General features: G+C 45.0%; 1 protein-coding gene across 1 annotated transcript in view; it reads right to left on the bottom strand.

The window, feature by feature from the left end:
* Positions 1-2,293: 2,293 nt before the first annotated feature.
* LOC142185392 (cytochrome P450 2G1-like) overlaps positions 2,294-14,515 on the bottom strand; it is a 29,327-nt gene continuing 17,105 nt past the window's right edge. Inside the window, exons 4-9 of the mRNA XM_075260812.1 lie at positions 10,794-10,954; positions 10,154-10,330; positions 8,713-8,854; positions 6,896-7,083; positions 3,484-3,625; positions 2,294-2,514 (exon numbers count right to left, since the gene is read on the bottom strand). Of these exons, the coding sequence (XP_075116913.1) occupies positions 2,327-2,514; positions 3,484-3,625; positions 6,896-7,083; positions 8,713-8,854; positions 10,154-10,330; positions 10,794-10,954 (998 nt within the window). The 3' untranslated portion in view covers positions 2,294-2,326. The remainder of the gene's footprint in view (positions 2,515-3,483; positions 3,626-6,895; positions 7,084-8,712; positions 8,855-10,153; positions 10,331-10,793; positions 10,955-14,515) is intronic.

Here is a 14,515-nt window from a genome sequence, read left to right as displayed (position 1 = left end):
TTCCCTAGAATTTAGTAGCCGAGACCGTCTCCTCACTGTCTAAGGTGTGCAAAGCAATAAAGTGGGATGAGCACTGATCTCCCCATTTTACCAACTCCATTAGACCAATCAAATCTAAGGTTATGGAGGTCTAACCAGGGGAGCCCTAAAATAATATCGGAAGAAAGATGCTCCATAACAAAAAAGCTTATAACCTCAAAATGTGCAGAGTTCACTTGCAAAGTGATTAAGGAGGTCTTGAATTGGACGTTACCCCTGACCAGTTAGGCAAAATCCGCCCCAGTATCTAGCAAAGGAGTATCAAGTGTCAAAAGTTGAATACCTAAAGCTGAGACATACGGAAATTTAACAAATTTTGCAGTAGCCCCAGAGTCAACTAGGCCTTGGCTCCTTAGGACAGAAACACAGATAACATCATCTTATTTTTGGCAAATACCTGCTTGCCTGAGCGGTTCTTCTGACTACCACACAGGCACTGAAGCCCTCCCACTGGTGTGTGGGCTCTGATCTAGCGGTCTTGGATGATATGACCTGAAGTACACAGTACGGGCACAGGTTATTCCGGAGACAATACTCTGGTCGAGTCTTGGCGTCCATAGCTCCCAGTTGCATGGGTTCCTCAACAGGAGTGATGGGAGGAAAAATAGGTTTTTCCAAAGAGAGAGGGGAAGAGATGGGCCCTATTCTCTCTTTAAAATGCTCCTGTATTTTATGGTCAATACGGACAGCTGAAGTCATGGCCTGCTCAAGAGTAAAGGGATGTTGGTGTCCAACCCAGAGCTCCTTAACACGATCACACAAACCTTGTTTAAAGTGAGCCTTTAGAGCCGACCAACATGTAGTTACTCTGCACTTGCGGCATTCTAAGCAATAGTCCTAGGCAGAGCGTTTCCCATGTCACATGGTGAGGAGTTGAGATTCCGCAAGTGCCATGTGGTCTGGCTCAGCATAAATGGAGCCCAGGGACTTAAACATTTTTGCAAATTCAGATCACTCCTCAGGTCCAGGAGGGAATTTTAAGACTAGTTGCAACAAGAATCTAAAGCAAGAAATCATAACTGAACATGGAGGGAGGTGCGGAGACCTAAATGACTAAGATGTATCAGAAAGACTTTTGCATTTTTCAAAGCTTTAGGTTGTAAAATTATTAAAACATAACAGAGAACTATAAAAATCTTTTATCGCTGTACTGACGGAGTGTAAGGAACATGTTACTTGTACCCTGCAGGGAGCACCATAAAAATGAAACCAGCAAGAAAATGATGAACATTCTGCTTTATTCATATGGAATATGGAGCCATTACAGAGTTCAGTTTCTTCAGCAAAAAATAAGCCCCCATCTGTCTCTGTGAATATAAAAATTAAACAAGAGTTATAAAATAGATACAGTATCACTTTTTAAGTATAAAATTCAATATTAAATGCACATCATGTACGGGAAGAAAAATACTATTGAGGTTTGGTCAGAGAATAACCTCTCCTTGAGAATAGTAGATCCTGTAGGCTCAATCTTTAGGGTAGAAACTTTATCATACACAATGTCTCAGGTCCGAGACCGGGCCGAAATCTGATGTTCCTCGCCGCCACGATACTCCACAGCTCCAACTCATCCTCCGAGCCCAGATAAGTGGAGCACAATGGTAAGACATCCGCTGCCTGCATCACCATTCGGTTACTCTGCTGTCTCTGCCCCCGGTGATGTCTCATACATCGCACCTGTGAAGCTCCTCGAAGCAGAGGGACCACTGCAGGGACCTATCAATGTCTCATACCTCTGCAGGGGCATTTGATACTATGATGGACCACTGAGGAGCATTATATTGTATGGGGCCACTGATGAGGCATTATACTATATGATTGCTACTAAGGGGCATTATACCGTGCGGGAGCCACTGATGGGACTTTATAAGTTGTGCAGGTTAAGTATTTCTAAGGGGGGATTGACGGGGGGGGGGGGTACCATTTATGTAACCTTTGCACCTGTGTTAAATCGGCCCTGATTGTATGAGATCAGATCATGTATTATACAATTTGGAGATCAGATCTTTTAGTGCACAGAGTAAAAGAGGGGGCTAGATCATGTGTATGTGGCTTTGTTCACACTGTTGTGCGTCGACTTTCGGGATCTTTCAGCAAGAATATTGTAGCAAAACTATAACAAACTGCTGAAAATCGCAATGAATCTTTGCAGAGACAACACCTTGTATTGTATGTTTTTTAAAGAAAGTTTAATTGAAAAAAATCACAAATTGCTTACAACAGCAAAATTCTATGAATGTAACAAAGTCTGGAATTAGAAAGATTTCAGTGGTGGTTTCCATTTCACTTATATCACACGAGGGATAAATGACATCTTGTATTCTATGGGGACATTTGCAAATCCCGTCATCCGGGGGGCAATGTCACTTTCTGCAAACTGCGTCTCTGATGTTAATGTGAAATTCTGGAGAATTGTTGTAAGGAAAAGAAACAGTTCCATGCGGGCAAGACCTTCTCCCAGGCAAATCCGCTTCCCTGAAATACACAGAATATCGGTGACTTATGAGACATGACATCTATCGGCGCTCCTACTGATACACAACCGGATCTGATGAACATATCCCAAATGTCTGACTCGGGGTCTGGAATGACTTTTCAAAGCCCCTTTCGGGATCATCAGGTCAGCGGCAGATGTGATCAGCACCAAGACGCCTTCCAAAATGGAGGATTCTCGCCTCTTCTTCTCGGCTATTCCAACAGAAGGGCTCAGTTCTTCTCCTCCTCTCTGTATTTTTGGCTCCCCCGTGAAGGACCATCCATGTGACCATTGCAGCCAATCAATGACCTCAGTTATGTCATTTCTGCAGAGATTCCAGTCTTTCAGCATGGACGTAACCATTTACCACATTGTAGGGAAGAGGGGTGCGTAACACACAATTTCTATTTTAAATATTCATTGCCTTTAGCAATTTTAATGTTTTTGCCAAGAAATTCCCTTTTATATAAAGCCAATAATAAAGCTTTTTCTTTAAGGAGTCCAATTCTCTTTAAAGGGAGTCTATCACTTCCCTGGCTATTTTAAGCTGCTCCATAGTGCTGTGGATGCTGTTAGCAGAATATAAACCTTACCTTTCTTATGTTTCAGAGCCCCAGGGATGCAGAGAACAAGCACCTTTATTCTGTATTATTAGGTATTGTTTGTATTCTGCTAAGATCATCCACAGCATTATGGAGCAGCTTTAAGTATCTGGGGGCAATGAGAGACATGTAATTCTTTATTTATATATGTTGTTCAGGATCAGGAACCCCACCAATTGAAAACTTGATTGAGCATTTTTTCTACCTTGACTCCATGGTCATCTTTGGCCAATTCAAAAACACCAAACCTTTACAAGACAATGTAAGGTTAATTTGACAAATTTTGTCATGGAATATGAGCAATGGTGAGAACCCAGTAGAAAGAAATTGAGAAGCCATGGGGTAGGGTTGGACTCCTTTCATTACCTGTAGAGAACGGCATAAATGCATCACTTTTTTTGAAGCTTCCAGACGCGTCAAGAAAGTGTCCAGGGTTGAATTGTTCCGGGGTGGTGAACTGGCTGGGGTCTCGCAGAACGGTGCACAACAGAGGATAGACGTCTGTTCCCTGTATCCAAAAATAGAAGACAATACCAACCAATTAAAACAATGACGTTATCCAGAATTGTTCCACAAATTGTAATGGGGTCTCCTCTTTGGACAATTCCATTTTTTTTAGACTGGCGTCCGACACTCAGCACAATCACTTGGGACCTGTAAGGGGAACCTCGTAGCCAATGTGCCACTATAGGGATAATGACGCCTCTAAATCACTGACTTGTCCATGTTAGGTCCGGACATGTCAGTGAGATCCTACTTATGGCCACTCCCTGCTCTGGCTGATACATTAGCGCTGAGTAGGATTTCAGAGTTAGCATCCTAAACCCGACATCCTTTTTGTTGCCCTAAGACATATGGAGGGGTCTTTCCTTACCTTGTCTCCTGACTCAACAGATCCTGACATGTCACAAGATGTACAGTCACTTCAATAGGAGCAGGGCTACTTCTGGCTGTATACAATGTCTGGTAGCTACATCAACTGGGTGGAATGAGTCTAGGTGTCCTGTATATAGGTGATCAGTATATAGTATAGGCTCTCAATGATAGGCGAGGGGGGAATCTGACTTTCGGGACCCTCATATCAGCTGTTTCCCAGTGTGTGCCGCCCTTCCTCTCTATACTTTTAGGAGTGGCAGTTATCAGCCCTGTAGTGGTTCCCCATTTAAGTCAATGGGAATTACTATACATGCCAGAAAGAGACATGACACCCGAGGCCAGGGGTTTGTTACTATGACCATCAGGCTTATCTTCATCTACCACTCACTAACACATACAGATCAAGCCCACCCCCATTGCACTTAAGCTTCATTTGCATATCTCTAAAAACTGCTTTATCATGGATATTGCACTGAGACGGACTTGATATGGAGTTTCCGGAGACCGAATCCCTTTAATAGAGACAAACAACCCTATTTACTGATTGTATTTACTTTCGATAGAACTTTATACAGACTTAAGGATTTGCCAACCCTGAAAACCAGATCAGCAGGTTCTTGGGTCAATCTCTAAATCCATTGCCTTATATTAGTTTATCTCTAAAGCTTTACAGTTCTTACGACAGACGAACTTCACTGAACCTGTCACGTTATTTACCCCACACGGTGAATGTCACAAAAATAATCTTCAAAAAATGCCTCCATTTCTGGTTTTGTCCCCCAAAAAATTATAAAAGTTGATGAAAAATTATGTTCCCCGAAACAGCATCAATAAAGGTTACCTGCTAACAATATAGTTAATAAAAACCAGAAGAAGAAGAAGAAGAATTGGTTTCATTGTCCAAAAATAGTAAAGCGTCAAAAAAATCGTATTCGTCTCATCAGAAAGTATAAGTGTGCGATGTTATTTACGCCGCACGGTGATCGGCGCGAATATTAAAGCAGAAAGAAAATCAATGGTGGACCGGCTGCTCTTTATTACGGCCTAGGAAGAGTTAATGAAGGTTCGTGAATATGGTGCCATTACACAGTATGTAGCAGCCAGCCGGACGTGGACCTACTGTGTCACCAAACTGGTTTGACTTTGGGACACACCGAAGGACGTTGTCTACGTAGTCTCCCCAGTATTCTCCCATCAAGCCCTATACAGGGATCTGGACCTCACTGCGAAGAGATTACAAGGTCTATGGAGTGACCCAACGTTGGTGACAGCTGACCTAGGGCCAAGAGACACTGGTGCATGGAACCAGTGGTCAGATGCGAGAGTATTCCAGAAACAGGTCAAAGGTCTCTCCAACCACCAGCAAAGCAGGTGATCAGGGTGGGGGTATTCAAGTGCATTGGTGCATAAACAACCAAAGATCAAACATAGGTATCAACAGGATCAGAGATCACCAGAAAAGGGACAGAGAACCGGCCAAGGCTCAGCTCACAGGTAAACCAAAGCTACAGCAGCAAAACAAAGCACCTTCTCTGGATCTAACAAGCTGAGGCCCCATGTACATGGAGCAATCTGGTCCATACACCGCTTGGGTTTGCTGGTCTGAACCTAGTCAGGAGCCTGGTCTCCATGTATCATAGTAATGTATTATTCTGGGAGTCCCGGCCTCCTCACAGCTCCGCTGTCTACACTATGTACAGTATTGGACAACAAAGGGATGGGCAGGGACTCCCAGCATCATGGATCACTATGTTACAAGGAGTCTCCTGACTAGATGCAAAGAACATTTTCCAGTCCAGGTGGCCCTGGGCACATGGGACCTTGAATATTTTGCTCAAGAATCTCAAAGCGGAGAAAGATACTTTAAATAAGCCACAGGTGCAGATAATTGGCGGGGGACAGTCTTAAAGGGCCAGTGCACCCTACAGATAAGCGCTAATTGGAGGAATGTCTCTACATAGGCTGACACTGTCCAATCAATGCTGACAATCCCAGACACCACTTTAACAAGGGAGAAGGTAAAACCCAGTTGCAAGTTTAATCATTCATTTCTAGGACGCTCTAGAGAGCTGGAGAATTTGCAGCTTTCTGTAAGCTAATATGATAAATTTGGATCCGCCCCCAAAGCACTTGCAGGCTAATTTGCATATATATAAAATTATTGCTGTTTTCTGCCTGAAAAGCCTCTCTAAAATCCCTGCCACTAGGTGTCGTCCTTAATGCTAATTGTCTGTTCGCTCCCTGCTATGAGGGAAGTTCTCGAGAAACCAACATGCTCAAGATGGAGAAAACAAGAAGTGGAGCAGAAGGGGCCGATCTCTCTTCACATGTCTACTAATAGTATTCCTTGCCTGTACACTGCACAGAGCGGAGTCTGCAGCTTCTCACAGTGGATGTAAGGAGTCTATCTACTTCTGACTAGCTGCTTGTATTCTTGCTGATAGGATGTTAGTCATAGGTAGCAAGGAATTTACCTGATCATGAGCAGATTTCTCTTACTCTGGGTCAGGAATCTTTTTTTTAGCTACATCATAACCTGGAATTACAGTTCAGGATCCCCAGATCTCATACATTATGGTTACTTGGGCTTTGCTCATTTATTTATTTGCTATTTTACAGTTACTTCTGACAAAAGTACATGTATAGAAACCAGTAGTAGTAATAATGGATATGGAGGAGAGGGCAGGTTGCTGAGTATTGTACATACTTCCTGCCTCAGGGAGAAATAAAAACGTGATCCAGCTGTAACAGGGCTATTAACAACCGAAAGAAGATAAAGGATGCCATGTATGAAGCATCGTACAGTCAGAGAACAGACTGCCCACCAAGACCCTGTAGATATTTCAACTTTTCATGAAAACTCAGATACCCTTTAGTGTTTGCTTTTTTCCTCCTCACTTGCCTTTGGAATGGTGAATCCTCTGAATGTGGTGTCTCTGATGACAGTATGAGGGACGTTCAATGGGATGACATCACTGAACCTCTGTATCTCATGGATGACGGCGTCCATATAGGGCATCTTACTCCGATCCTCAATGTTCGGACTTCGGTTGTGTCCAATCACTGTATCGATCTCCTTATGTAACTTCTCTAGAGTAAGCATCATGGTCATTGTCATCATCATCGTCACCATCATGGTCATCGTCATCTCATTTCATGCATTTGCTGATTCTATAGACAATATACAGTACAGAACAAAAGTTTGGACACAACTTCTCATTCAAAGAGTTTTCTGTATTTTCATGGCTATGACAATTGTAGATTCACACTGAAGGCATCAAAACTATGAAGTAACACATGTGGAATTATATACTTAACAAAAAAGTGTGAGACAACTGAAGATCTGTCTTATATTGTTCTTCAAAGTAGACACCTTTTGCTTTGATTACTGCTTTGCACACTCTTGGCATTCTCTTGATGAGCTTCATGAGGTAGTCACCGGAAATGGTCTTCCAACAGTCTTGAAGGAGTTCTCAGAGATGCTTAGCACTTGTTAGCCATTTTGCCTTCACTCTGCGGTCCAGCTCACCCCAAAGCATCTCAATTGGGTTCAGGTCTGGTGACTGTGGAGGCCGGGTCATCTGGCGTAGCACCCCATCACTCTCCTTCTTGGTCACATAGCCCTTGCATAGCCTGGAGGTGTTTGGGGTCATTGTCCTGTTGAAAAATAAATGATGGTCCAACTAAACACAAACTGGATGGAATAGCATGCCGCTGCAAGATGCTGTGGTAGCCATGCTGGTTCAGTATGCCTTCAATTTGAATAAATCCCCAACAGTGTCACCAGCTGTTACCCTGCGATTTCTGAGGCTGGTGACTTGGATTAACTTATCCTCCGCAGCAGAGGTGACTCTTGGTCTTCCTTTCCTGGAGCGGTCCTTATCCTACGCAGCAGAGGTGACTCTTGGTCTTCCTTTCCTGGGGCGGTCCTTATCCTCCGCAGCAGAGGTGACTCTTGGTCTTCCTGTCCTGGGGCAGTCGTCATGTCAGCCAGTTTCTTTGTACTGCTTGATGGTTTTTGCAACTGCACTTGGGGACACTTTCAAAGTTTTCCCAATTTTTCGGACTGACTGACCTTCACTTCTTACAGTAATGATGGCCACTCGTTTTTCTTTACTGAGCTGCTTTTTTCTTGTCATAATACAAATTCTAACAGTCTATTCAGTCGGACTATCAGCTGTGTATCCACCTGACTTCTGCACAACACAACTGATGGTCCCAACCCCATTTATAAGGCAAGAAATCCCACTTATTAAACCTGACACGGCACACCAGGGAAGTGAAAACCATTTCCGGTGACTACCTCATGGAGCTCATCAAGAGAATGCCAAGAGTGTGCACAGAAGGAATCAAAGCAAAAGGAACTGAGAATATAGGACAGATCTTCAGTTGTGTCACACTTTTTTGTTAAGTCTATAATTCCACATGTGTTACTTCATAGTTTTGATGCCTTCAGTGTGAATCTACAATTGTCATAGTCATGAAAATACAGAAAACTCTTTGAATGAGAAGGTGTGGCCAAACCTTTGGTCTGTACTGTATACTATAAAATGCATATACAATATTATGGTTATGAATTCGCTTGGTCATACTGAGTCAGCGTTCCCTTATCTGAGAAGAATTAATTATTGGCCACATGTACTGGTCCGCTCTTCTAGTACGGTGAGCTGAGGTTATGTTAGGATAGAATACCAGTGCATGCACATTGCCTCTATTTACCTTGTATCTCGGGATGTTTGATAAGGATGAGGAATCCATGCCGCAGCGTGGTGCTGACTGTCTCTGTCCCAGCAAAGAACAAGTTGAGGACGGTCAGCAGTAAATTTCTGATGTTGAATTCAGACGTGGACTTTTCATTGTCCTGCAATAACATAAGAAAGATTTGTAGTAAATTTGTGTCGTTAAATTGTAGCAAAATTGACGACTCTGCAATTCACAGCACTTAAAGGCGTTATATCAGGACTGTTGTAGGATCAGAGCCCTGGACTTATACACCAATAGAGTGACTGATATAAATGGAGCGCTCTCCGTCTATGTCCGTTCTCATTTGGCAGAATCTTCCGTCATGTTTAGAATGGGTGAGACGTCTTACCGGCAGATCTTTTCCTTCCAGCTAAGTTCATTGCTCCGATCCTCTGCCTGCGAGGCTGCTAATAAGATTTTTTCCAGTCTTCTATGGTGTTCTCGTAGCTCTGGATGTTTTATGTGGTTTGTGCAGTGTTTAGTCCATCACCTGTTTCCTTCTTCTCGGTATAATCCCTCTATAGAATGTGTCCATTGTCCCCTCGCTATACTTAGTAAATTATCTAAAGGAAGAAATCTGATATTTTGGGAAAAATCTACGATGAATGGCTGGGTCATAGCTGGGGTTTTGATTTTCTTCCTAGCTGTATTTCCCTGCTATGGCACCTGCAGCCTGGACCACACGTGGTGACCACTGACCACACAATTCATGCAGCCATTGCTCACAAAAGATGGAGGATGTTCCATTACCACAGCATTGAGTCCAAGCTTAAAGGGATTATACCACAAACAATATTTATCATCTGTCCATAGGATAGCAAATAAATTGCTTATTGGAGGGATCTGAGGTCCCCCATCATTCTGAGAATAGGAGGTGTTTTACCAAACCCCTAATGTCCATGATCAACGTCATGGCTGCAGTGTGACCACAATACTCGCTCACTCTGCTCACTACATCTCCATTCATACATGGACTCAGGTCGTCTCAGGGTTCCAGGAGTCGGATCTTCCCCTATGACATCTACTGTATATGCTCTGATAGGACATATGGAATAGATGTCTATTTTTCTTACAGTCCTTGCCATAATTTCAGGGCGTTATTAGGTTCCACCATTTATGGACCTCTCCTCCATAGCCAAGTAGATCACAATCTAATTTTCCATGTGGACGCCGTACAGAGAGCACACAGACCCCATTATAATCTATGGGGTCCGTGCGCTTTCACTGCACACCGCTTGCCAATGTTCGGGGGATCCACATGGAAACTCCCCGAATGGGTTACCAAACGCAGATGTGAACTAACCCTAAGTCTAAAGAGGACTTTTCCGCACTTCACCAAGTCCAGCTCTTTTCATCTTGTAAGGGCCCCTCTTCTAATATGGAGGTCATATAGGATAGAGCTGGAGATAGTAGGTACCTGCTGCATTTTGGCGATGAAACAATCGATGTAATCTCTAGGAGAGGTTGGGTCTATCGTGGCCTCGTTCATCTTGACTCTTTCAGCCACGAATTCCAGCAGCCTCTCAATGATGGGATTGATCTTCTGGTGAGGTCCAGGCACATAGTCCATAATGTGAGGGATCAATTCCTGCAGCTAAGGGAAACATGTATGTATAATTGAGAGCTGTGCTCATTGAAGGAATACGTCTACAGTTATATTGTATACAGGACTCCAAAGAGCATCCCTGATAATAGATCTGGCAAGTTACAGAGGTTATCGGCTCATGACCAGCGGAACTCAGTCTTAACTTCCCCATTGACTCCTATGTTCAGCTCAGATCAATACACCAGGGAGATAAGTGGCTGCCTGATAACCTCTCCACCTGCTTATCTCCAGAAGAAACAAGGGATTAGACAACTTAGACCACATTCACACTTTGAATTACTGGAGTTTGAATAGTATTTGATCATTACTTACTTAAGCCAAAACCAAAAGTGAATCCTACACACCCCAACCCCCTCCCGAATACAATATAATGGGGACAATAAATCCTACTGCAATGTCATTATATCTAATGTATCAAAATGGACAACATTACTAGGACAATGGACAGTACCTGGCCCCAGGTGGAGCTCATCAGAAGAAAAATCTCATTAAATTGGTTGAGGAGCTTCAGAAATTTCAAGTCTTCATAATCAAATCGGTTCCCAAATACAACAGAGCAAATGACATTGGAGACGGCCTGAGCCAGGATATTTCTGGGATCTACAGGCTTTTCTGTCGGTGAAAAGGAATAGAATGATATATAGAATTAGGAGAGATCTGTAATAGGTAGATAGGTTACTGTCACCAGAACCAGCATATCACTCCAGCCCTGCAGATAGATAGGTTACTGTCACCAGTACCAGCATATCACCCCAGCCCTGCAGATAGATAGGTTACTGTCACCAGAACCAGCATATCACTCCAGCCCTGCAGATAGATAGGTTACTGTCACCAGACCCAGCATATCACCCCAGCCCTGCAGATAGATAGGTTACTGTCACCAGTACCAGCATATCACCCCAGCCCTGCAGATAGATAGGTTACTGTCACCAGAACCAGCATATCACCCCAGCCCTGCAGATAGATAGGTTACTGTCACCAGACCCAGCATATCACCCCAGCCCTGCAGATAGATAGGTTACTGTCACCAGAACCAGCATATCACCCCAGCCCTGCAGATAGATAGGTTACTGTCACCAGAACCAGAATATCACCCCAGCCCTGCAGATAGATAGGTTACTGTCACCAGAACCAGCATATCACCCCAGCCCTACAGATAGATAGGTTACTGTCACCAGAACCAGCATATCACCCCATCCCTGCAGATAGATAGGTTACTGTCACCAGAACCAGCATATCACCCCAGCCCTGCAGATAGATAGGTTACTGTCTCCAGAACCAGCATATCACCCCAGCCCTGCAGATAGATAGGTTACTGTCACCAGACCCAGCATATCACCCCTGCCCTGCAGATAGATAGGTTACTGTCACCAGAACCAGAATATCACTCCAGCCCTGCAGATAGATAGGTTACTGTCACCAGAACCAGCATATCACCCCAGCCCCGCAGATAGATAGGTTACTTTCACCAGACCCAGCATATCACCCCAGCCCTGCAGATAGATAGGTTACTGTCACCAGACCCAGCATATCACCCCAGCCCTGCAGATACATAGGTTACTGTCACCAGAACCAGCATATCACCCCAGCCCTGCAGATAGATAGGTTACTGTCACCAGTACCAGCATATCACCCCAGCCCTGCAGATAGATAGGTTACTGTCACCAGAACCAGCATATCACCCCAGTCCTGCAGATAGATAGGTTACTGTCACCAGAACCAGCATATCACCCCAGCCCTGCAGATAGATAGGTTACTGTCACCAGTACCAGCATATCACCCCAGCCCTGCAGATAGATAGGTTACTGTCACCAGAACCAGCATATCACCCCAGCCCTGCAGATAGATAGGTTACTGCCACCAGAACCAGCATATCACTCCAGCCCTGCAGATAGATAGGTTACTGTCACCAGAACCAGCATATCACCCCAGCCCTGCAGATAGATAGGTTACTGTCACCAGAACCAGCATATCACCCCAGCCCTGCAGATAGATAGGTTACTGTCACCAGAACCAGCATATCACCCCAGCCCTGCAGATAGATAGGTTACTGTCACCAGAACCAGCATATCACCCCAGCCCTGCAGATAGATAGGTTACTGTCACCAGAACCAGCATATCACTCCAGCCCTGCAGATAGATAGGTTACTGTCACCAGACCCAGCATATCACCCCAGCCCTGCAGATAGATAGGTTACTGTCACCAGTACCAGCATATCACCCCAGCCCTGCAGATAGATAGGTTACTGTCACCAGAACCAGCATATCACCCCAGCCCTGCAGATAGATAGGTTACTGTCACCAGACCCAGCATATCACCCCAGCCCTGCAGATAGATAGGTTACTGTCACCAGAACCAGCATATCACCCCAGCCCTGCAGATAGATAGGTTACTGTCACCAGAACCAGAATATCACCCCAGCCCTGCAGATAGATAGGTTACTGTCACCAGAACCAGCATATCACCCCAGCCCTACAGATAGATAGGTTACTGTCACCAGAACCAGCATATCACCCCATCCCTGCAGATAGATAGGTTACTGTCACCAGAACCAGCATATCACCCCAGCCCTGCAGATAGATAGGTTACTGTCTCCAGAACCAGCATATCACCCCAGCCCTGCAGATAGATAGGTTACTGTCACCAGACCCAGCATATCACCCCTGCCCTGCAGATAGATAGGTTACTGTCACCAGAACCAGAATATCACTCCAGCCCTGCAGATAGATAGGTTACTGTCACCAGAACCAGCATATCACCCCAGCCCCGCAGATAGATAGGTTACTTTCACCAGACCCAGCATATCACCCCAGCCCTGCAGATAGATAGGTTACTGTCACCAGACCCAGCATATCACCCCAGCCCTGCAGATACATAGGTTACTGTCACCAGAACCAGCATATCACCCCAGCCCTGCAGATAGATAGGTTACTGTCACCAGTACCAGCATATCACCCCAGCCCTGCAGATAGATAGGTTACTGTCACCAGAACCAGCATATCACCCCAGTCCTGCAGATAGATAGGTTACTGTCACCAGAACCAGCATATCACCCCAGCCCTGCAGATAGATAGGTTACTGTCACCAGTACCAGCATATCACCCCAGCCCTGCAGATAGATAGGTTACTGTCACCAGAACCGGCATATCACCCCAGCCCTGCAGATAGATAGGTTACTGCCACCAGAACCAGCATATCACTCCAGCCCTGCAGATAGATAGGTTACTGTCACCAGAACCAGCATATCACCCCAGCCCTGCAGATAGATAGGTTACTGTCACCAGAACCAGCATATCACCCCAGCCCTGCAGATAGATAGGTTACTGTCACCAGTACCAGCATATCACCCCAGCCCTGCAGATAGATAGGTTAGTGTCACCAGACCCAGCATATCACCACAGCCCTGCAGATAGATAGGTTACTGTCACCAGAACCAGCATATCACCCCAGCCCTGCAGATAGATAGGTTACTGTCACCAGACCCAGAATATCACCCCAGCCCTGCAGATAGATAGGTTACTGTCACCAGACCCAGCATATCACCCCAGCCCTGCAGATACATTGGTTACTGTCACCAGAATCAGCATATCACCCCAGCCCTGCAGATAGATAGGTTACTGTCACCAGAACCAGCATATCACCCCAGCCCTGCAGATAGATAGGTTACTGTCACCAGAACCAGCATATCACCCCAGTCCTGCAGATAGATAGGTTACTGTCACCAGAACCAGCATATCACCCCAGCCCTGCAGATAGATAGGTTACTGTCACCAGACCGCAGCATATCACCCCAGCCCTGCAGATAGATAGGTTACTGTCACCAGAACCAGAATATCACCCTAGCCCTGCAGATAGATAGGTTACTGTCACCAGAACCAGCATATCACCCCAGCCCCGCAGATAGATAGGTTACTGTCACCAGACCCAGCATATCACCCCAGCCCTGCAGATAGATAGGTTACTGTCACCAGACCCAGCATATCACCCCAGCCCTGCAGATACATAGGTTACTGTCACCAGAACCAGCATATCACCCCAGCCCTGCAGATAGATAGGTTACTGTCACCAGTACCAGCATATCACCCCAGCCTTGCAGATAGATAGGTTACTGCCACCAGAACCAGCATATCACTCCAGCCCTGCAGATAGATAGGTTACTGTCACCAGAACCA

This window comes from Leptodactylus fuscus, chromosome 11 (assembly GCF_031893055.1).
Source record: "Leptodactylus fuscus isolate aLepFus1 chromosome 11, aLepFus1.hap2, whole genome shotgun sequence".
Lineage (NCBI taxonomy): Eukaryota > Metazoa > Chordata > Amphibia > Anura > Leptodactylidae > Leptodactylus > Leptodactylus fuscus.
Note: the sequence above shows the minus strand (reverse complement) of the source record. Positions and strands in the feature narration are given on the sequence as shown.